Source organism: Stomoxys calcitrans, chromosome 1, assembly GCF_963082655.1.
Source record: "Stomoxys calcitrans chromosome 1, idStoCalc2.1, whole genome shotgun sequence".
Lineage (NCBI taxonomy): Eukaryota > Metazoa > Arthropoda > Insecta > Diptera > Muscidae > Stomoxys > Stomoxys calcitrans.
Window position 1 is genome coordinate 174,422,830 of NC_081552.1, and position 25,707 is coordinate 174,448,536.

The following is a 25,707-nucleotide window of genomic DNA, read 5'->3' on the forward strand; positions in this document are numbered from 1 at the left end:
CATAGGCTTTCAGAAAAGTGCTGTTGTTGGTCCATATCTTTAATACAGGGTGAGCTACAGGGTGTCAAAGTTGACCACTTTTGACTTCTCCAAGCTTCTGGGGGCCATAACTTTTGATCTACTCAACCGATTTACATGATTTAGGACTCTAGAGAAAGAGCTTGACAAGATCTAAAAAACTTATGCATAAAGTACCATGCCATCGTGTACTGTTAAGGAGTTATGAATTGTTTAATTTTAAAATATGAAAATTTGGCCTTGGTTTTTTTCAGTGTTTTTTAAATAACTCCGTCAATTTTAAAGCTATAAAATACAAAAGGAATCACGTGAATATCTTTGGCGGTTTAAAAATGGCATCGTTTTCAATATGAAAAATATTTTTTTTGTCAAAAAATTGCAAAATTTTTCAAAAAAGATACTCCCATTTCCTTTAAGTTTTCGCAAACTTTGGCCGTCAAAGCATTATCATTTCTTTCCATTTTCACAAAGTCGAGGTATTAAGAAAAGTTTTAAGTGCTAATTTGGCTAATTTCGATATCAAACAACACCGTTATCTTAAGACCAAAATGGCCAATTTTTTTACTAAACTTCAAAAGTTTCTCACTGGAAAAAAAGTTCCACGGGGATTTTTTCGCTTTTTTTGAACTTAAATGAAAGCTTAAAATGTTCCCAACATTTTAAGGTATGTCTCGCCATATCCTAGCCATAAATGAGATCGTAGCGATCAAAATACTGAAAAAAGTCAATTTTCAAGTAGTGCTATATTCATTGCTAAAAAACAAGTATTACGTCACATTTTATTGCAAAGATGTTAAATAAACTTTTATTTGGTAACACTTCTTCTACAAAACACAAAAAGAATCATGGAAATATCTCTATTCTATTCCATTTTATGGAACCGGCAATAAAAAAGTCAATTTTTCAAAAAAGTCGAATTTCCCAAATTTTGTTTTTGTTGTCCTAATTGCACATGACACACTATAGCCATATTTACGCAACATACCTTATCGTAAAGGAAATTTTCATACCTTTCCAACAATGTATAAAACATTTCTCAACTCGGATTCTATCTACTCTAAAATTCATTTACACTTCATTAAACTCTATATAAAAATGTCTATTTGTGAAATGGAACCTTATATGGGGCCTACACTAAAACATTGATAGATTTGCCCAGGGTTTACAATACAAATGTGTTAGAATAAAAAAAGGTCTCCTGCCAAAGTTTAAAAAAATTGGAATAAAAATATGTGTTTTAGAGCGAAAACACTTCGCATCGGCGTGCGTTTGTATAGTACCTACATCTATTTTTAATGTAAGCTGATGATTTTTGAATAAAAAGTAACCTAGAAATATACCTGCATATATATATATATTTGTGTTAAGATTTGATGCAGACAAATGTTACCTGTTTCGCTATGTCGAATTCCCAGGAAATCCACCGTATCAATGAATGTGAAAAAACCTACCCATAAAAAATTCATTGTCATTTTTTTTAACCAAATTCGAGTCCAGGTAAATAATTATAGAAGAGTAAGTAAAAAGAGGCACTTTGGACCCCTTTTTACGATTGCGTCTGATACCTGAAATGGGTCATTAATTGTGAATATATTGCATAAATATTTGAACAAAATCCAAATTTTCTTCATTATATTTTGTAGAGGCGTAAAGGACATTTATAAGTTATGGAAGTCATACTGAAGTATTCCACTCTTTCGAAAATTGTATGGGACATCAAAAATGATTCCAAATCATACACGGAGTCATTTAAGGAACTTGTTTACACTTTGGACCACATATATGGAATAAGGCTAAATAAAGACGCTTTAGACAAACTTGAAAAATTCTACAAATCATTTGAGAGAAGGTTGCCAGAATGTTCATTCGCAAAAATCAAGTTTTTCAAAATGTATGAGAAGTGGCTGAAATCGGATCTACTTATTGAAATTAAACCGCTGATTCCCGGCCGGCCTAGCAAAGCATACGACGAAGTTACGGAGAAAACCAAAAAGAAAAAACAAGAGGAACTATTGGCGGCACATCCGCCAAATTTAATAAAAGATACGTTCAAAACAGCATTGTTAAAAACACAACCAAAAAATGTTGGACGAATTGTCGATGTTTTACCATTAGCATCTCCGAAAAGGGTAAAGAGAATGGTAGAAAGTATTCCAACTCCAAAATCGACTACAGAATTCACGGAGGAAGATGCACTGGCCCTGATTTTGAACCTAGGCCTCTCAAGAAACAAATACTCAACAATGAGGAAGGCTCTTCGTGAAAAAGGATGGGGTTGTTTACCCTCAAAACATAAATTGTACAACACCAGGACGAAAATGGTGCCATCAAATATATACGTGGACGAATTAAAAGCAAGAGTGAAACTTGCTGATCTTGTTGAAAATACAGCTGTTAGAATTATTTCTAATTTTACTGAAGAACAGTTGAACACATGTAATAATTCCGAAGTGGTTTTGATCAGCAAATGGGGTTGTGATGGATCATCTGGATTTTCCGAATATAAGCAACAAACAGAAATAGATACCAACTTCGCATCAATTTTCATGGCATCATTAGTACCATTGAGAATGAGATTGTACAAGGACCAATCTTCATCATCGAAAGAAAATGCATTTCAAGATATATGGATAAATAGAACACCTGGGTCAAAATATTTATGTCGCCCAATTCGGTTTGAGTATACAAAGGAAGACCGGAACACAACACGATCTTTGGTGAACGAAATAAAGGAAGAAATTGCTGCATTACCCATGATTGTTATAAACCAATTGGGAAGAAATATAAAAGTTTCGTTTCAACTACAACTCACTATGATCGATGGAAAGGTGGCAAACGCATTAACTGGCGTTATGTCCAATTGGAGATGCAATATTTGTGGCAAGAAGAATGGGCAATTCGAGGACAAGTCTGATGAAAATTTAGTAAACGAAAATGCGCTCAATTTCGGTATTTCGCCCCTGCACTGTAGAATTCGATTCATGGAGTATTGTTTGCATTTATCGTATGACCTTAAATATCGGACTAGCCCTGGAAACCGCGATGTCTCTGCTAGAAACAACCAAGATCTTCACAAAATGAGGCAGGAAGAGAAGAATCGAATCCAGTTGGAGTTTAAACAAAAGGGACTTATAATAGATAAACCTCTTTACGGATACGGAAGCACAAATGATGGCAACTCGGCAAGGCGGTTTTTTGAGGACCCCGTATCGACATCTAAAATAACCGGTCTTGATGAACACTTGCTAAGACGATTCAAAGTGATTTTGGCTGTAATCAATAGCAAAAAGATGATAAATTCAACCAAATTTGAAGCTTATAGTAATGACACAAAAAACATTTTATCTGATTTATATTCGTGGAAAGCTTTAACACCGACAGTACATAAAGTCTTACATCATGGCAAGGAAATTGTGGAATACAACATACTTCCGTTAGGAGAACTTACAGAAGAAGCTCAGGAATCCCGTAATAGAGATGTTAAACACTTCCGGCTTTTCAATACCCGAAAGAGCACCAAATTTAACCAAAATTATGATTTACTTCAATATTTATTGTTATCGTCTGATCCGGTACTATACAGCATCAGAACTAAATGGCTACCAAAAATATGTGACGATATAGATAAGGACGATCCCGATGCCATTCAAATTAAAGAGCTTTTAAATTTTGATACCTTAGATTATTTGGTAGAGAATAAAATCAAATAATACAAAACTAAAATGCTTTTTTATTTTGGGAGTAGCTAATATACATATAAACGCACGCCGATGCGAAGTGTTTTCGCTCTAAAACACATATTTTTATTCCAATTTTTTTAAACTTTGGCAGGAGACCTTTTTTTATTCTAACACATTTGTATTGTAAACCCTGGGCAAATCTATCAATGTTTTAGTGTAGGCCCCATATAAGGTTCCATTTCACAAATAGACATTTTTATATAGAGTTTAATGAAGTGTAAATGAATTTTAGAGTAGATAGAATCCGAGTTGAGAAATGTTTTATACATCGTTGGAAAGGTATGAAAATTTCCTTTACGATAAGGTATGTTGCGTAAATATGGCTATAGTGTGTCATGTGCAATTAGGACAACAAAAACAAAATTTGGGAAATTCGACTTTTTTGAAAAATTGACTTTTTTATTGCCGGTTCCATAAAATGGAATAGAATAGAGATATTTCCATGATTCTTTTTGTGTTTTGTAGAAGAAGTGTTACCAAATAAAAGTTTATTTAACATCTTTGCAATAAAATGTGACGTAATACTTGTTTTTTAGCAATGAATATAGCACTACTTGAAAATTGACTTTTTTCAGTATTTTGATCGCTACGATCTCATTTATGGCTAGGATATGGCGAGACATACCTTAAAATGTTGGGAACATTTTAAGCTTTCATTTAAGTTTAAAAAAAGCGAAAAAATCCCCGTGGAACTTTTTTTCCAGTGAGAAACTTTTGAAGTTTAGTAAAAAAATTGGCCATTTTGGTCTTAAGATAACGGTGTTGTTTGATATCGAAATTAGCCAAATTAGCACTTAAAACTTTTCTTAATACCTCGACTTTGTGAAAATGGAAAGAAATGATAATGCTTTGACGGCCAAAGTTTGCGAAAACTTAAAGGAAATGGGAGTATCTTTTTTGAAAAATTTTGCAATTTTTTGACAAAAAAAATATTTTTCATATTGAAAACGATGCCATTTTTAAACCGCCAAAGATATTCACGTGATTCCTTTTGTATTTTATGCACACATATGCTGGCATAATTTGTGTGAAGTATGAAGTTTATAGCTTTAAAATTGACGGAGTTATTAAAAAAACACTGAAAAAAACCAAGGCCAAATTTTCATATTTTAAAATTAAACAATTCATAACTCCTTAACAGTACACGATGGCATGGTACTTTATGCATAAGTTTTTTAGATCTTGTCAAGCTCTTTCTCTAGAGTCCTAAATCATGTAAATCGGTTGAGTAGATCAAAAGTTATGGCCCCCAGAAGCTTGGAGAAGTCAAAAGTGGTCAACTTTGACACCCTGTAGCTCACCCTGTATTAAAGATATGGACCAACAACAGCACTTTTCTGAAAGCCTATGTCCTCCTCTACAAATGTCTAGAACATTTTGTATGGCTAAAATCAACAGATAAAAAGTTGTAGACTTATTTCCAATTTTTTTGCCATTTGGCCCACTGTGCGTTGTTGTAAACAATCCATTTTTCATCTCCAGTTATGATTCGTTTAAAAAACGGATCGAATTCATTGCGTTTAAGGTGCATATCACAAGCGTTGATTCGGTTTGTTATATGAATTTCTTTCAATACATGTGGTACCCATATTAAAATTGACGCCAAACAAACAAATGTAAACAAAATTTCGCGCACTTTTTTTCTAAAGCAAGCTAAAAGTAACAGCTGATAACTGACAGAAGAAAGAATGCAATTACAGAGTCACAAGCCGTTGAAAAAATTTGTCAACGCCGACTATATTACTACTATATTGCCGACAATTACTTTTTGGGCAACCCAATATTATTTCACTGAAATTTGAAACAGTGAGTTGTTTTTAGCTTCCCGTCATTCGACCAGCATATAGTTGGATATAACTATAGTTATATTATGGAGTTGTAATAAAATAACATAATGAATATATCCATGGTGGTGGGTATCCAAATATATATCCATACTAGCTGAACCCAGCCGGTCCGCTGCGCCTTCATTTACACGAAATTTATGAAAAATATGTTAATACCATATGTATCAAAACAATCCATAACAATTTGTTTGTTTAATCCCAAACATTATACCCTTCTTTTGTACCCCATGCAGCCATGATTGGGGAGAGGTTTTGTAGTCCCATATTGTCATGACTTCCCCCTTCCGATATCAACAAGTTATAAAGTCTATTGCTCTTTCCAGACCATATTCGTAATCTACTCCCTAATACTATCCATTTGAGTTCTACATTGTCTTTATCGTCCAAATTAATACTCTACTCCCGAATACTTAATGCTCTACTCCCGATATTGTCTCGATCCGTCCACTTTTAATTTTGCGTGGTGCTTTTGGGGTAAGGGGGAAGGTTCACCTCCTTACGATATCAAAAAATTTTGAAGCTTATTGCTCTTTGCAGATCATATTCGTAATCTACTCCATAATACCTTTCATTTGAGTTTCATATTGTCCCGATCGGTCCACTTTTATTTTGGCGTGGTGCTTTTGGGTAAGGTAGCCTATTGCTCTTTGCAGACCATATTCGTAATCTACTCCGTAATACCTTTCATTTGAGTCCTATATTGTCATCATCGTCCAATATGCCTATTTGAGGGAGTTTTGGGTCGGGGCGGCCGATTTTCAATATCAAATTAATACTCTACTCCCGAATGTCATTCATTTGAGTCCCATATTGTCTCGTTCGGTCCACTTTAATTTTTGGGTGGTGCATAATCGTAATCTACTCCCTAATACCTCTCGTTTGAGTCCTATAATTTCATTTTTGTCCATTATGCCTATTTGTGGGGGTTTTGGCGTTCGGGCGGCCCCTACTACTCACGAATACTCCCTAGGTATCTGGACCCAATGTTTTTGTTTTTATCAAATTATTACTCCCAAATACGTTTTATTTAGGTTCCATATTGTCTCGATCGATCCACTTTTAATTTTGCGTGGTGCTTTTATGGTAAAGGGGAGGGTCCACCTCCTTACGATATCAAAAAATTTTAAAGCTTATTGCTCTTTGCAGATCATATTCGTAATACCTTTCATTTGAGTCCTATATTGTCCCGATCGGTCCAATTTTTTTTTGGCGTGGTGCTTTCGGGTAAGGTGGAGGGTTCGCCCCCTCACAATATCAACAAATTATATAGCCTATTGCTCTTTGCGGACCATATTCTTATTCTACTTCGTAATACCTTTCATTTGAGTCCTATATTGTCATCATCGTCCAATATGCCTATTTGAGGGAGTTTTGGGTCGGGCGGCCGATTTTCAATATCAAATTTATACTCTACTCCCGAATATCATTAATTTGAGTCCCATATTGTCTCGTTCGGTCGACTTTCATTTTTGGGTGGTGCATTGGGGTAAAGGGGAAGTTCCGCCCCCTTATGATATTAACAAATTCTTTAGCCTATTGCTCCTTCCAGACCATATTCGTAATCTACTCCCTAATACCTTTCATTTGAGTCCCATATTGTCCCGATCGGTCCCCTTTAATTTTTTGGTGGTGCTTTGGATTAAGGGGGAAGGTCCGCCCCCTAACGATACCAACAAATTTTTTAGTTTATAGCTCCTTTCAGACCCTAATCTTAATCTACTCCCTAATACCTTTCGTTTGAGTCCTATATTTTCATTTTCTTCCAATATGCCTATTTGAGGGCGCTTTGCGGTCGGGGCGGCCCCCAAGGTATTAACTAAGGTATATATATGTACTTACTTCTGTGGAACTCCTTCTGAGACCACCCTGTAAAAATGGTGGCAATGCAGTTGGAGGTTTAACGTACTCCGGTTGGCTGTCTTGTTTCGTTTGGGGATCTTGATGAGGCGGAAGTTGATGCAATGACGGTGGTGGTTGTGGGGGTAGAGAGTCTGTATTCAATAATTCTGCATGTGGTGCATGGCCAATAGGACCTACATGTCGCAATCTAATAGCACCAGTTATAGGAGGCAATTGTGGCCCAATGCCAATGGCAACACCACCTGGAGGAGGAGGAACAACTATCGAAGAATGACTTTTACTTTTGGCAATGAGATTTCTGAAATGTAAAAAAGAGGGAATAAAAAGAATTTTATTATAACTTAAACAAAAATATACAAAAATAGAAATTATGAAATTTGATTTCTTTGAAAGAATAATCCATTTCCATGCGTAAAATTATAATGGAATGCAATTTTCCTTAAATCTGGTATGCATGTAAGTGACCTTTCCAAATTTTGTTTAATGGCTTATTTGCTTGGCCTATTAGTGGTATTTGCATCTCATGCCCATGATAATAAAAATAATGCCACTAACGATCTTTGAGATGCACCATCAGCATCAGTTTCATTTCGTTGGCTAGTTCAAAGATTATTCGTTGTAAACACGTAAATCGTGACTATGCACTTCACATTCTAATGGAATTTTCCAGTCATTTTCATATTTTCTCTCTGTTTTTGGTTGATTCTCCGTATTTGTTTTCAGAGGGTGCAGGGAGGAATAAAGATAGAAAATTTCTAACACTTTTTCTTAAATAATTGGGTATTGAGGCTACGAAGACTATGGTGTAAATAGGGTAGATAATTAAGTCGGTAAATATGTAAGTAATGGGTGTCAATATTAGAGAGACAGAAATTTAATTAAGATTTTAATTCTAAATGCACTGAATTTAAAGAACAAGGTTGTGCAAAGCCGTCTATATAAAACCCTTTCCCCAGGAATTCCAATTGTTTTTAAGCAAATGGAAGAGGAAGAACATACCAAACGGCTAGTGTGTATGACAGCTATATCTAAAACTGATCAAATTTCCATAGAAAATATCGTGAGAATTTTTAGTAAAGATTGCACCAAAGTTGAAGCTATTCGGACCTTAATCTAATGCAAAGCGTTCGTCCTTGAGCCAAAAAAGTAACTTGTGCGCGACTGTCGCACAAGAAATGCGACATGTACAGGGTGGCTGATGAATATTGCTACAATGATGAATATTGCTACATTTTTTTTTCGGTGTATGGAATACATTTTTCTTTTATTCATGTTAAATTAAATTATTAAATTAATTATTAAATTATTATTAATTAAATTAATTAATTAATTAATTAAATTAATTATTAAATTATTATTATTAAATAGAAAAAAAGTTATTACATTTTTTTTTGGTAGCGGCTTTCATCAGCCACCCTGTATCTCGATCACGAAAATAAACATATGAATAGCCAGACAGACGTAGAGACAAACAAACAGAAAGACATACGTACATGACTACTTTAAATCAGAAAGTTATTCAAACTCGATCGCTATACTTAACAATGGTTCTGGCTCTTTTCTTAAGGGTTGCAAAAAATCCCGCAAAGTTATAATACGAGGGTTGCCTTTTATATTAGAAGATTGGACAACTCTTGTGTTGAAATCTGCCAACTGACAGCTCTATTGCATAGCTTGACATTTTTGAGGTTATACGTACTCATAATGTTTTGACATGCGAGCGCTATTTGTGTTGTTTACAGCAACTTAAAAGATTAATCTCGGCCAAAAAATAGAATTAAATCATGAATTTTTACAACTGTCAACGTGGATTAACTCATCAACAGTCCATCGATGAAATTAATTAAATTTCACTCCAAGACGAATTTCGTAAAGGTCACCCAAAATCAGTTGTTGTTCCAAAAACCATTGATGCTGTGCGCCAACTGATATTTCAAGATCGTCATGTGATCTATTGTGGGACCAGCATACATTCAATATTGCATGAACATTTGACCGTCAACAAATTTGTTCGCGTTAGATCCCACACAATTTGTCAATCGCTCAAAAAAAGCTCGCGTCGATTGGTCGAAAGAAATTCTCCAAAAATACGATCGCGGTGCTTGGAAACACGTCTATGATATCGTGACAGGTGATGAATCGTGGATTTACGCGTATGAGCCCGAAAGTAAACAGCAGTCGACTGCATGGGTGTTTCAAGATGAGTCAAATCCAACAAAAGTTGCTCGCGCACGAAGTACTTCCAAGCAAAAGATTGCCTGCTCTTTCAGAAAAACTGTCGCATTCCACTAGAACTACTTACAATAGATCTGAATGGTACACAACCATTTGTTTGGCAGTTGTCTTCCAAGAAATCAGAATAACCAATCGCCGAAGATGGATCACTCTTCACCACGGCAATGCGAGCTCTCACATATCGGCTGAAACAACTGCATTTTTGAGCACTCAAAACAGCGATTTGATTAGTCGTCCGCCGTATAGTCTTGACTTGGCCCCGAATGTCTTCTTTTTATTCCCGTACGTAAAAAATAAAATGGGAGGTCAACGTTTTTCGACACCTGAAGAAGTGGTTGATGCGTTCAGAATGCATGTTTTGGAGATACCTCAATCAGAGTGGCAAAAGTGCTTCGACAATTGGTTCAAACGCATGCAAAAGTGTTTGTATAGATGTTAATGGGGTACATTTTGAAAAAAGTGATTTTCGATGATTCTCTAATATTTCTCTCATCTCGGAATATAAAAGGCAACCCACAGAACATCTGCTGTGTGTGTCCCGCTATGGCAATCGGAAAGAGTTTCACTTTATGTTCTCGTGACAGTGGCCTGTTATGACGGACACTACTGAGACTTCTATTCTAGAAAACGACAGCTAAGTGGTAGACCTCTCATGTCTTGATTGGGCCACATTATTTTAGAGTGTTAACAACACACACTCTGTGACCATCAGTCGCTTGTTGCACTTCGGCCTTGTCCTAGGGACTTAGCTTACGTGTCGCTAGGAGCATACCTACAGATTCCAGTTATCCTGGAATGAGTCAGTTAGTTCCTAGTCTCGCAAGCTCATCTGCTTTGAAATTCCCTCGGATATCTCGTTAAAAAATCGGCAGCAGTCGAAGACGAGGTTTTCGAATTCGAAATTCAGTTCATCGGCTGTTGACGTCCTCAAAGTGTCTGTGTTGCACAAAGTAGCCATCCTTTGGATCCGGCTGAGTACTGAACAGTACAAATACAAATTTGCCCATGAACATTCAATTAAAGAACAGTGGAAACATCTCACATATCAGTAAGAGCTGTCCGATTCAAATTTAAGCTCAATGACCTCCTTTTAATAAACGAGTTCGAACGGCGTCTCGCAGGCCGACACCTCTTTGGAAAGAAGTTATTACATGGTATGCTAACCTTGGTGCTAAAGTTAACACTAGGTGAACTCTTACAGTGCCAGACCGCAACACCATGTACCAATATAGGTCTGACAACTGTGGTTGAACGTTTTCAACCCCCTTGGAGTTGCCTTTATTACATATTTCACAAATGGCCCTGTTCAAAAAAAACAACTACCGTGTTAGATTGATTTACTCCTAGACCACCATGTATTGGGTTGCCTAAAAGGTAATTGCGGATTTTTTAAAAGAAAGTAAATACATTTTTAATAAAACTTAGAATGAACTTTAATCAAATATATAATTGCCATTTTGTTCGATAACCTTTTGCCATCTTCCTGGCAAATTTAGTATTCCACGATCATAGAAATTCTGGCCTTTATCTGCAAAAAACTGAACCAAGTGCGATTTTATAGCCTCATCATGGCCGAACGTTTTACCATTTAAGGAGTTCTGCAAAGATCATAATAAATGGTAGTCTGATGGTGCAAGGTCAGGGCTATATGGTGGATGCATCAAAAGTTCCCAGCCAAGCTCACTCAGTTTTTGGCGAGTGACCAAAGATGTGTGCGGTCTAGCGTTGTCCTGGTGGAATATGACACCTTTACGATTGACCAATTCTAGTCGCTTCTCCTTGATGGCTGTATTCAATTTGTCCAATTGTTGACAGTAAACATCCGAACTAATCCTTTGGTTCCTTGGAAGCAGATCAAAATATACCACACCCTTCCAATCCCACCAAACAGACAGCATAACCTTCTTTTGGTGGATATCAGCCTTTGAAGTGGTTTGAGTTGGTTCACCATGCTTGGACCATGATCGTTTTCGACTAACGTTGTTGTAAACAATCCATTTTTCATCTCCAGTTATGATTCGTTTTAAAAACGGATCGAATTCATTGCGCGCACTTTTTTTCTAAAGCAAGCTAAAAGTAACAGCTGATAACTGACAGAAGAAAGAATGCAATTACAGAGTCACAAGCCGTTGAAAACATTTGTCAACGTCGACTATATTACTACTATATTACCGACAATTACTTTTTGGGCAACCGAAGAACATAAGGATTTCTAAAGTATATCTCTAAGCATGCCGGGGAACTTTCCCTTAATCGCAAAAGACTCTTGAGGAGTCTTTTGGTCCATTTTTGTAGATACAAAGAATGATTTTTTTAGCTATTATCTTTTTGGCAACACTGGTTTAAACAGATCACGCAAGTTTCGTGTTTTGTTTCACCGTCAAACATTTTCCGTTTGGTCTATAATTTAACCATGAATCGTCTTACAAGCGAACAACGCCTGCAAAGTATTGAATTTTATTATCAAAATGCGTGCTCTGTTAAGAAAGTTCTTCGCGCGCTTCATTCATTTTACGACGAAGCTCATTTTTGGCTCAATGTCGATTTTGGAGTGAAGATTAGCCAGAAGCATTGCAAGAGCTACCAATGCATTCAATGCATAAACCGCACCAAACCGTGAAAGTCAGACGGTTTATGGGCTGGTGACATCATTGGACCGTACTTCTTCAAAGATGATTCGAATCGTACCGTAATTGTGATGGTGAGCGCTAGAAAGATATCCAAATTGTGGTGTGAACATGACGGTGCCAAATGCCACACAGCAGGCGTAACAATGGACTTATTGAGAGGCGAGTCGGGTGAACATTTTATTTCACGTTCAGGACTGGTCAATTGGCCGCCTAGATCGTGCGAGTTAACGCCTTTGGACTTTTTCTTGTAAAGCTCATGTCTATACAGGCAAACCCGCTTCAATTGACGCATTGGAAGACAACATTGAAGCATTTATTCGTGAGATACCGGCCGAAATGTTGGAAAGAGTAGGCCAAAATTGGACAAAGCAGATGGACAATTTGAGGCGCGCTCACGATCAACATTTGCATGAAATAATCTTCAAACATTAAATTATATGGATCGTACTATCGATTCAAATAAAGATTTCATGCGTTTTTCTGAATTTTATGTGTGTGAAAAACTTTCCTATAGCTCTTAAAAAATTGCACTTTATATATATATTCTTGATCGTCGTAGAAATCAAAGACGATCTAGCCATGTCCGTCCGTCTGTCCATCTGTTCAAATCACGATACAGATCGGTCAATATTTTGATATAACTTCCATATAGACCGATCTCTTAATTTAGGATCTTAGGCCCATAACAGGCGATTTCGTTGAAATTTGGTATAGCGAGTTGTGTTATGCTCCACCACATCCCAGTTCCATAAGACCCAGATCGGAACATATATACCGATCTCCCGATTTAAGGTTTTAAGCTCATAAAAGGTGAATTTTTTAATCGATTTCGCTGAAATTTAGAACAATGAGATGTGTAAGGCCCTTTGACATTCGTACCGAGTATGGCTAAGATCATTCTATATTTCGATATAACTGCCATATATGCTGTTCTCCCTATTTAAGTTTTTGCGACAATAAAACACGTTTTACTTGATTTTGCTAAAATTCGAAACAGTGGGCACATTGTACTGGCTTTTCGACATTAGTGTTCAATATTGTTCAGATCAGTCTATATTTGGATATAGCTGGCATATACATATATTGATCTCCCGATTTAAGTTTTTAGACCCATAAAAGATGTATTTTTTACCAATGAATTTGGTACAAAGAGTTGTCTTAGACCCTCACATAACCTTCCTGAATATATTTGAGATCCTGAATATGCTATGGGTTCACAAATGATGAATTTTTCACCGTATTATAACGAAATGTGGTTAATATATATATATTCGAGTTGATGGGTATCCAAAGTTCGACTCAGCCGAACTAAAAACCTTTTTACTCGTTGAAATTCCAAGTTGCCTTTTTGATTTGTTAAACAAATGCAGAAAAATATAATGTTTTTTTTATTTTATGTTATAATCACTCCTCGACTTTTTGGTGATGAGTTTTTGTGATCCCAGCAAACTTTATTATTATCAACCACATTTAACATGATTATTCTCAAGCATTTCTTGTCCTCAATATGATTTCTCGCGAAATTATCCAACTTCAAATTTTTAATTAAATACTGACAAAGATTACAATCAGCAATCGTCTGCCAGCCACTCTAAACACTTGATTTTAAACTGTATTGAATAAAAACTTGAATTACCGCTTTTTTTTAGTTTTGAATTTTTAATGAGAACACTGCACATAAATCTTGTGACACTTTTAGAAATGCTTAGTACACCACATAAATTATAGATAACTTTTTTCTAGCTTTGTTAAGATATTCCCATTGTCTTCTATCACAGCAATCACTTAAGATCTTTTTCATGCAGGGTTTTGCAAGATCCGTATAAAGTCTGTTATTACGTTTTTATTTAGAGCTTTCGTAACATTTTAATGTGCAATTAATTTTAATGGCTTGCATTTTTTAAAACATTATTCTTTCTTCATTAGCATTAACTTTTAACTATACGAGTACGTCCGTTCAACCGTTCCACTAGAATCGCACCAATAAACTGAGAAATGGTATTCTAGGATTGCTATTCAATCGCTGACTATCAACCAAAAACAAATATGCTTAACTACCCACACACACTCACACTCGAACTCATTTCACCCAACACCTGACCTATGGTCAGCAGGCATTAAAATCCACCATTAAATAATCGAGTATCCTTAGCCCATCTACCTCTCCTCACTCATCCCAGGACGACATTGAAAAACCCAAAAGTTAGCAGCAAAAACGCGAAAACGCAAGTGGTGTTGTAGCAAAAATGATGTGGAATGGTTTAACTATTTTTAAGCATCACGCGAAAACCAAAGACACCGGTCACAGGTAGATTAGTGAAATTTATAAACGCCTTCGTTTAAATTCGCAGGTAACACAAATCAAAGGGATTATAATTAAAAATTTCCACAAGCATAAAAAATGTCCTCTACTGTGTGTTGGTGTATGTTTTTCATTAGAAAAGGCCTTAAATTGAAAAACAAACACAGGTGTGCTGAAGGTGTTAGGAGATTATAACAAAAAAGTTTCTTATTAGGATTCAGAGAGGTGATTTCTACAGGAGATGTTGATCATTATAACAGTAGTCATATGGGAAGTAGCAACACATGTTACAGTTAAAATAATAAGGCTAAGTCAGCAACATACACTTTAAGTTCCCATTTCATTGAGGACTTGTTTGAATTGGCGAATGTGAACATTCGCTAGCTGTTGGGCTTTATAGAGCGATCTTGATGGTTCAACGGTTGGAACTAGAAGGCACCTTCATGTTTCTGTCCCTGCGGTATCACAATGGACGAACGTGTCTGAGTCTGATGGTAGACTGCCACTTAAACCTAAAACATGAAAAGGCATGCTAATTTCGACCGGGCCGAATCTGGGGAACCCACCACCATGGATTCTGTTAAAAATTTATACAAAATAAATTTGAATTTTTCATGTTTTTTGCCTGTTAGGGTGAAGGTAATTAAATTTTACAATTTCTGTGTGTTTGTCTTTCGAGACGAGCTCAATGATCGGAGATGCAAATGGAAAAGGAAAGCCAAAGATAGCAACACACACCAACCACTATGGGGCGCGTTTCGTCTTTGGTTAAAAGACTTTTCAACCATATTAGGTGTGATGGCTTTAAGGACCGTGCGTTGGTATATTGTATTTGAATCGTATTACCAGCGAAAACGCATCTATGATACAATTGCCACATTAACCACACTCGACAATCCTGTCTATCAGCTGTACTTTTGCCAATGCATGTATGTTTGCGTAATGACAGACATTGTTTCTGTGACAAATTACACTTCTTCCGTACTACACATGATTTTGTGCATCTGTTAGAAGTTGTACTGATGGTTTCGAACGCTAAGACAAAGGCAATGGCTCTCGCTGTTGCTTCGTGTGCCCATTTTCGAATCCTGGCCGCGCTCCGCCGAATTTTTCATTTTTCAAGAAAGAGAAACAAACAAAATAAATTTAATTGAAAGGCATAATTTTATTCTACATACCCAACTTCTGTTAAAGCTTCTAGAAACCGAAAAAAAGATAATAGAGAACCCCGTTTATATGGGAGCTATACCGAATTGGACGGTACTTGGCACAGTTGTTGGAAGTAATAACAGAACATTATTGCACATTTGTAACCAAATCGGACAAAAATTGCGGCTTCCAGGGGCTCAAGAAGTCAAATCGGAACATCGGTTTTGTGGGAGCTATACCGGGTTATAGACCGATTTGGACCGTACTTGGCACAGTTGTTGGAAGTCATAACAGAACATTATGTGCATATTGTAACCAAATTGGGCAAAAATTGCGGCTTCCAGGGGTTCAAGAAATCAAATCGGGAGATCGGTTTATTTGGAAGCTATATCAGTTTATAGACCGAATTGAACCCTACTTGGAACGATTGCTGGAAGTCATAACAAAACACTACATGTTAAATTTCCGCCAAATCGGACAAAAATTGCGGCTTCCAGGGGCTCAAGAAGTCAAATCTGGAGATCGGTTTATATGGGAGCCATATCAGGTTATAGACCGATTCATACCGTTCTCGGCACAGTTGTTGGAAGTCATAACAGAACACTTTGTGCAAATTTTTGCCAACTTAGACAAAAATTGCGGCTTCTAGGGGCTCAAGAGGTCACATCGGGAGATCGGTTCATATGGGAGCTATATCCAAAACTGAACCGATATGGTCCATTTGCAATCCCCAACGACCTACATCAATATTAAGTATCTGTGCTAGCTTTACGCGTTCGACCGCTATCGTGATTTCGACAGACGGACGGACGGACATGGCTAGAGCGGCTCAGAATGTCGAGGCGATCAAGAACATATATACTTTATTGGGTCTTAGATCAATATTTCGAGGTGTTACGAACGAAATGGCTAGATTAGTATACCCCTACAGTTTCTCATTTCTTTGAGTACCTGTCTGATATTGCGGATGATAACATTCGCAAGTTATTGGGGTTTTTAAAGCGATCTGAATGGTTCAACGGTAGGAACTAGAAGACATCTTTTTTCTTCTGTTTTAGTGGTATCACAATGGACGAAAGCGTCTGAGTGAGTCTGATGGCAGACTGACACTTAAACCTAACCTAACCATATCCCCATCCTATGATGGTGGGTATAAAAAGAGGACATTGTCTTTCTAACAAGGCTTCTGAACCAACTATGATCCAGAATTCCTAGCCATTTTCTTAATCATTACTCGCTAGAAAACGTTTATTCTGCACTTTCAGCAGCTTGAGTATGGCTTCATCTCCCAATACAGCAGGGGGACTCCGTTCTCGTAATTTCGTCCGTCACCTATTTTGATGACTTACTGTAGGGACCGAAGAATCCTCTCTACGATCATCAAATATATGTCCATATACAAATGGACTTCCGGATTGCTTCGGTCGAAGTTAGCTACATGTAGATGTGGCGCTGATGACAAACTCGTGGATTTCTTGACCCTCACACGTCTGTGCAACACTCCATCGCTGCCGTTTACTCCCAAAGTGCTTTTGCTGGGAATACGCCTTTCTGACCCGCTTTCCTACCTTTGACGGCAGGATCTTTAAAAGTCCTCAGCTATGCAAGTATGCCCCTTTTCTGGGCTTGGTGCGTGGCGTGCGGTCTTTTCATTTTGAATGTCTTCATTTTCTGCGCACGAGCTTTAAAATATATTTCTTCAAATAGTCATTTTAGGGTGAAGTTGTCTAGCCATGTCCGTCTGACTACTAAAATCACGCTACAGTCTTTGAAAATCAAGATTATTAGCTGAAACTTTGCACAGATTATTTTTATGCCCATAGATAGGATAAGTTCGAAGATGGGCTTTAGAGGACTATATCTTGATATGGCCCCCATATAGAACAGTCTTTGGATTTAAGGTCGTATGTCCATAAAACGCGCATTTATTTACGGATTTGGTGGAAATTTGGCATAGCGAAGTATGTTTAGACATCTGTGCCGATTACGGTCTAGATTGGACTATATTTGGATAAAGTCGAAATATGTAGTGATCTCCCAATTTACGGTCTTTGCCTAATTTATTAGAAGAATTCTTTGAGATTTAGCGCAGTGAGTTGTGTTGGGCCACTCAATATCCGTACCGAGTAGGCTCAAGATCAGACTATAATTGGATATGGCTGCTATATATTCTTACCTCCCGATTAAAGGCTTTGGGCCCAAAAAAAAAAAACGTATTAATGGCCTGGTGTGTTTGACTCCTCGACGTCCATACTGAGTTTGGTCAAGATTGGACCTTATTTCTATGAAGCTGATATATATTCGAGGTGGTGGGTATCCGAAGTTTGAACTTAAAGCGTTTTTATTTGTTGTTCGTAGAGATGGGATATTATCGGGTAAATTCGTAATGCGTGGGTATTTATTGTGTATTTAGTAAATACGCTATAAATACCGAACTTCCCCAATAAATAATTTTTTTTTTGAGTTTTTAAAATTTTTCAGATATTTTGACAATTGAAAACATTTTGCAACCATTTTTGATCATTCCTTATTCTTTGTATATTTTTTTTTAACATTTTTTTCTGTACATCAAATTAGCCTAATAAAACTGGTGTTGGTAAGCCATGCATGCTTGCGTGGGTAAGTGAGGGGTCTAAAATAATATTTTAATTTGCAAATAGCTGAGGAGATTATTTTACTTGTGCATACAGCAAATACTCATTGGAAGATTTGTTGCTTCTTAGATTAAATTATTTTTCAATAAATTTAAAATGAAAACCTTGATTGGACAAGGCTTTGACTACAGTTAATGAATACATTTTAGATATCGACCAAACCAATAGACAATACGCTGGACTATAATAATACTTAACTTAAGAGCGATTCTTCGAAACAAGAGAAGATAACCTGACGTAGGGAAGAAGTCGAAGCTTCTTGGTAAACTTCTCCTCTGTGGACACATGACGGCTGGCGTGGCGAAGCGTATACGCGTATTGTTTCGCCTAAACAGCGAGAACCATGTGAACGGGGCACTACAGGTGGTAATACTCATATTGAGAATCGGACCACAGGTAAGAAACCCAAGCAATTCGTGTGCTCAGATGGACGACAGGAGGAGCCGGGACGACTGGCTGGCCAGAAGGTGGCCATTGTAAGCAGTGCGGAATCTGATTATAAAATCAGCACTGCCTACTGGAGACTACTGGACACAATGCTGGTCATGTCGGTGCTCTCGGACAGATGGAGCAGTAGCGACATAATGTTTGACGGAGCTCATTGGAAAGGCGGAATTAGAATAATCGATGGTGCGAACGAGAAGTCTATGGGATTTTCACTTTGGGCAATCGATAACATCGTTTTGTCGATGGATGAACTGCCTGTTCGTAAATAGGCAACGGCATGGACCCCGACTGGATGAATCGAGTCGGGCCTGACAAGGCTGCTTGCGAAGCAGATCGTTGGGCTCTGTACAGAAAGGGGGAATGTTCTTTCATCAAAGCGTTGAGCACAGAGCGGCGGCATGATTTGAAGGCTTTGTTCAACGATGCCTCGGAATGCTATCTGATGAGTAGTCTAAAAGAGGCTCGAGCGATGCGGATAAGAGTTGTGCAGATTAATCTGCACCACTTCGTGGCCGCCTCGAACGAACTACTTCAAACACTCTCTAACTCTTCAGACGTCATGGCCTGATTCAGGATCCTTATGTTATTAGAAATAGGGTCTCTAGATTAGGAATTAGGAACTACAAGGATTAAAGTTTAAACTTGATCCTTTAATCAATGGTGATCTGACGAGTGTGAGGTTGGAGACCAAAAACTGTGGTCCTTTGCTAATCCCCTCGGTTTAACTGAATATGAGGAGACGGACCCGTCTAGTGAGGGCGTGCGAAGGCTTGTGTGCGAGAACGACCGGAGGACACGGCTGATCTTGGGTTGCGATGCCATACTGACCACTCACAATAGGGAAGTAAGGACATCAACGGACTGCGTGTACGTAATATTGGTAATGTTCCGACATTCCAGATACATAATAGGTCAGAGGTGATAGACGTAACTTTAACGAATATCGATGACACTATTTTAAGGGATTGGAGAATATCCGAAGAGGACTTCTTTTCAGACCATAGACATATCTTATTCGTTGTGAGGTTGTCTCCGGTCATCGACCAAAGCTTCGGACTCAAGCAAAACTCCAGAAAAACCAACTGGAACCGCTATGCGAAGAGCGTTGAAACAAAGCTTCGGAGAGAGAATGAATGTCAATCTCGATCTTATGCCTTTGCATCTATATGTTGGATGTGTGGCAATAAGGATCGCCTTACGATTGAGGTAGAGAGGTATATGGCGCCCCTCTAACTTGGGTCATTCTTCTATTATGCGAGAGAAGGTGTTTGCCGCGTGGCACCATGCTTTATGCGACTGTTTATATACCAGGGGAATCTTTCTTTGATGATGGGTTGAAAGTCGCTTTCCTGAAAAGGGATCTCTGGGTTGGGGCTCCCCGCGCTTCCCGGGATACTCTGTATACACGGCTGGCTCTTGATTGGAAGTGGGCACTGGAGCAGGAGTTTTCATTGAATTACTTGAAAACTGGGAACCTAATAGACTTCTGGACGAGTGTAGCATCTTTCAGGCGGGGGTCTTCACGATCCTGATGGCACTGAAGACGATGTTGATACGGGAGCGACGAACCGTGGGATGGGGAAAAAATTAAGTGGAAATAAGTCTGTAATTTTCGAACGGATAAAGATGTCTTCATGCAATTTAACATGGTTATAGCTGAGGTGTTAACTTGCTAATGTGAAAAACTTCAGATCCCTCAAAGTTGGTTACCTCGGCCCTAACAAGTTTTGTTCGGGTTGCCAAAAGCGCATTTCTAGTCCGATTTTTATAATTTTTTTTATTACTGGAAATTGCAAAATGCAAAATTGACATTAAAATTTTTTCAAATTTTGTAAGCAATCTAAATCTGTAAGTCAATTTAAAAATCTTTTTACAAATTTTTTCGAAAATCACAAAATACGAGGTCAGCCGCGGTAAAAATAATTTTATAAGTCGAATATCTCAATAACAGTTAGAGATATTTGTCATAAAATAAAATTTTTTTTATAGGTAAACACTTCGCAGTGCAAAAAAAAGTGAGTGAGGGATGACCTAAACTGCGGGTGCGCAGATGAGGCCCAGGCCTTCTAGAGCCCTGAAATTTTGCATATCATCTAAATATCATAAGTATATCTATTCGTTCAAAAAGGGCAGACTTATTTCCACCTATTTTTTCTCAATCCCACTGTGCGACGGCCCGATCAGACTGTCACTATATGCGTGGACATTCAGGCGGGACTGAGGCGGTCTAGCGTGGAGCCGCATGATTGGTTGGAAGATGCATATAGCTTCTTCTGCTGGGTCCCAGACCATCAAGGTTTGGCGGGGAACGAAACGGCAGACTAGATGGTCAGAACTTACCTTGGAATCTGTGAGACCTCCACTGTGCGAGCTTCTTGGTTGGGAGAACGACTTTACGATGACTGCGCGAATAAGGCGTGGGCTGGTGTTTTAGGTTGTAGGGTGTCAAAAGCCCTGCGGCTGATTATTTCGCAAAACAGGACATCGCTTATCCTGGGGTTAAGAATGTATGACTTAGAACTGCTAATAGGAGTCCTGACTGATCATTGCAACGTCAGGTCTTTGACGGTGCAATTGCAGAGAGAGGCAGACTCCTGCAGGATGTGCTATGGCGAGGAGGAGTTGGAGACGATCGAGCACCTCTTGTATCACTGTCTCGCAATTGCGATGAGAAGACACAGGATAATGGGTGAACACCTCTTTCGGAGCCTGGATTTCCAACAGGCTCTTAGCCCTCTTGTTATTCTTGAATTCTATAGAGGTCTGAATTGGCTGACTGGACCATACTCTCCACGGTAAGTTTTTATACACTCTACCATAGGAGGCCACCGTAGCGCTGGGTTTCCCCTCCTAATGCTGGCAACATTTGTGAGGTACTTTGTCATGTAAATCTTCTCTCCAAAGAGGTGTCGCACAGCGGCACGATCGGACTCGGCTACAAAAAGGAGGCACCTTATCATTGAGCTTAAAACTTGAATTGGACTGCATTCATTGATATGTGAGAAGTTTGCTCCTGTTCCTTAGCGAAATTTTCACGGGCAAAATTTGCAATTTACCATAGGATATATGTATACTAACTAAGCCATTCCGTTTGTAACACCGCGAAATATTGGTCTCAGACCCAATTAAGTATATATATTCTTGATCGCCATGACATTTTAAATCAATCCAGCCATGCCCGTCGCTCTGTCTGTGGAAAGCATGCGTACTTTCGCAGGAGCAAAGCTAGGCTCTTGAAATTTTTCCCAAATACTTAATATCAGCGTAGGTTAATCGGGATTGAAAATGGGCCATATTGGTTTATGTGATATTGCTGCCATATAAACCGTTTTTGGATCTTGACTTCTTGAGCCTCTACACTGCGCAATTCTTATCCGATTCGTCTGAAATTTTCTATGTGGTGTTTTGTTTCGACTGCCAACAACAATGCTAAGTATGGTCGAAATCGTTTCATAACCTGATATAGCTTGAGTATATATTTGGCCCAATTCTTATCCGATTTGGCAGAAATTTAGCACAATGACCTTCAATATTCTAACTAAATATGGTCCGAATCGGTCTATAATCTGATATAGCTTCCATATAAGGCAATATGACGACATTACTTCTTGAGTTCCTGAGGGTGACATTTTTATCCGATTTGGCTGACATTTTGCACAATGACTTCTACCATGGTTTCCAACATTCAAATATTTATGATATGGCTCAATGGCATGGCAATTTTTATTCCTTATCCTTTGTTTGCCTATAAAGAGATACTGGGCAAAAACTTGACAAAACTACTTTCTTCTAGGGTGGACGCAATGAAGCAAAGGTCTCCGAGTGGAGCGGCTAGTTATCGAGGTGTTTTCTTGTAAGTTAGGTTAGGTTGAAAAGAGGGTGCGGATATTAATCCTCCTCATGCCACTGTGGACATACACTTAAGCCAGTAATCGGATTGCTGTGCGCTCTTAAAACTAAAAAGTAACCTCGATAAAGAAAATTTTAAGTTAGGAATTCCGTACTACTTACAAAATCCTTAAATGTTTTCCATACCACTCTCCTGAGTTGGTTCATGTCTCATGCCCTATACATGCTATCACTTGCCACACCGATTTTGCATAAGTGAGCTCGTAGTCCTATTATGATACCAAACCACGGAGAAGGCGTTAATCTCCTTCTTACATTGCAAGACTGTTCGTGACCTTACCGTCCTGATTGTTATTGCCCTTATAACCATTTTACTGTCCGTAAAGATGTTCACACTCGACGTCCTTGCGTTGGCACACACCACCTCACGCATTTCGTGATTGACCGGATCTCCGCCTGCATGACCGTATTTTGGTCAGGCAGTATAAAACAGTCCTCTAGCTTTGATCCATCCGTGTAACAAGATCTTCAGATGGTGTTATTAGGGTTGTGGCTGTCGAAGACTATGCCGCTGGCAACAGTGCCTCGCACTCGATCTCAAGTGTCGTCTCAGGTATACGATCGGAAACTTCTTCCCTTCCCTCCAGGTTTTCTATCGTCGCCTCGGTATACCGCGATGGTATGAGCTGCTCCCAGCCTCAACCCATTCTCCCACCGCCTTAAGTCTCATTGTCACAGTGACTGCCTCACACTTAACCTGTACGTCAATGGGTCGGATATCTGAAATAGCATCCAGTGCCCTAGTGGGTGTGGTCCTCATCGCTACGCCTATGCGAATACAACATGTTCTCTGAACCTGTTGTATGGTCCTTATGTTGCACTTTTTCTCCATTTTTTTCTCCAGTCCACCAAAATACTGAGGCGTAAGTAAGCATTAGTCTCATGACGCTCCTGTGGAGCCATTGGACTATTCTCGGATTCAGGCCCTATTTCGAGCCTACGGCCGTCATGTGTCCTACATCTGTAAACCTTCATAGTACGCTCCTGAATATGACACTTCCAATTAAGTTTCCTATCCAAGATCACTTCAAAGCATTTGACCTTGTATATATCGAAATCGTTTTATCGAGGAAACATGGTGCGTCAAAATGGCCCACCTTCGTCTTCCTCGCAAACAAGCATGTTTCAGTCTTCTCTGGGTTAACATTAAGACCCCTGGGTCTAGCCCAGTCTAGCCCCATGTGACATATGACTTATGTCACATGCAAGACACATTCGGCCCTTCTGCATAGCTGGTTCTAATCCTTACCTCTAAGAAGTATTATAACATCGTCTGCATAGCAGACGGGTTCAAATCCTCAGTCAGCATCCGTAATAGGTTATTTATGGTGTTAACCCAAATGTGTGCCAATTAAATGCTCCCTGTGGCGTGCCCTGTTCCACTGTCTTTCTTATATTTATGTCGTGGGACGCGCAATGTATCCACCCGTTCCTAGGCATATGGTTTATCCAGTCTCTAAGGACCCGGTCCACCTGGTGCTGGTCTAAGGATTGGATCAATGTGTCCGTTGTCACTTACAAGTCAAATTCTCAAATATTGACAAATATTCTTTAAAGGGGAAGTTTGGTGTTTTTATTATTTCTTTGAGATTAGCCGCTAAAATTGAAGTGAATAAAAAACGCAACGATAGTATAAAGTAACAATTTTATAATTTTTGTAAAAATGTGCCAATAAGCCTATTAGCACTTGTGTAGCACACAAATATTTTGGCGCTGGCTTACAATGAAAGTCTAAACACTGTCCCGAGTTCAGTCAAATTTCAGCACCATCTAACTATGTAGGAACCAGTAAGGAAAGGCAAAAGTCGGGCGCTGCCGACTTTATAATACCCTACACCTACCCTATAAACACAAAAGAGGGGCTACATTCTGAAACGAATTTGATGGACCTCGGCGGATGTATCCAGATAGATTATTAAAATTCCTGTATCAAATTTTGAGCAAAGCAAATTGTTCAAAATGCAATAACTACGGTTGACAAATGACAACAAATTATCCAAAATCAGACGAACAAATACATGGGAGCTATATCTAAATCTGAACCGATTTCGACTAAACTTTATGGATATTGTGGAATTCGTCGAGGAAAGATTGGTCAATAAATGCGCGTCCATATATATATATATATTCGTAAGATGAATATATATATGGAAGCTATATCAAAATCTGAACCAATTTTTCCGATTTCAACTGGCTTCGTTTCTAGGCTGAAAAACATGCCCATACCAAATTTGAAGATGATCGGATGAAAATTGCGACCTGTAGTTTGAACACAAATTAACATGGACAGACGGACATAGCTAAATCGAATCAGAAGGTGATTCTGAGTCGATCGTTATACTTATCAATGGGTCTATCTCTCTTCCTTTTGGGTGTTACAACCAAATGTACTAAGTTATAATACCCTGTGCCACAGTAGAGGTGTAGGGTATAAAAACTGTAACAATCAGTTAAAGTCAAATTCCCAAAATATTGACAAATATCCCTTAAAGGGGAAGTTTTGGTAGTTATATTATTCCTTTGAGATTTGCCGCTACGTTTGAAGTGAATAAAAAAATGTCACATGTATCGATAGTATGAAGGAAAAAATTTTTAATTTTTGTTAAAATGTACCAATAAGTCTATTAGCACTTGTGTCCCACTCTAAACCTTTGGCGCTGTCCTACAATCAAAATCTAACCACTGTGCCGAGTTCAGTCAAATTTCAGCACCATCTAACTAATTTCAACAAGTTGTTGATTTTTCTTGCCACATCTTAACATTAGTGTGCGTGGCCTTTAAGTTGTTTGGTGGGCAGTAATAAAACATTGATAAATTAGTGTTGAATTTAATTAAACCAAGAAAAAAAGTCATTTACGTTGGTGGAAATTAATTAAATTCAGCGAATGGAAAATCTATGCCGTCAATAAGTTAGGC

The 25,707-nt window shown here is 38.3% G+C and overlaps 1 protein-coding gene across 14 annotated transcripts in view; it reads right to left on the minus strand.

Annotated features, from left to right (window-relative positions):
• Positions 1-25,707, minus strand: part of LOC106082465 (supervillin) — a 927,162-nt gene that overhangs the window by 123,687 nt on the left and 777,768 nt on the right. For all 14 annotated transcript variants that reach the window (XM_059360289.1, XM_059360288.1, XM_059360287.1 and 11 more), the window contains one exon: positions 7,445-7,763. In XM_059360289.1, the coding sequence (XP_059216272.1) occupies positions 7,445-7,763 (319 nt within the window). The remainder of the gene's footprint in view (positions 1-7,444; positions 7,764-25,707) is intronic.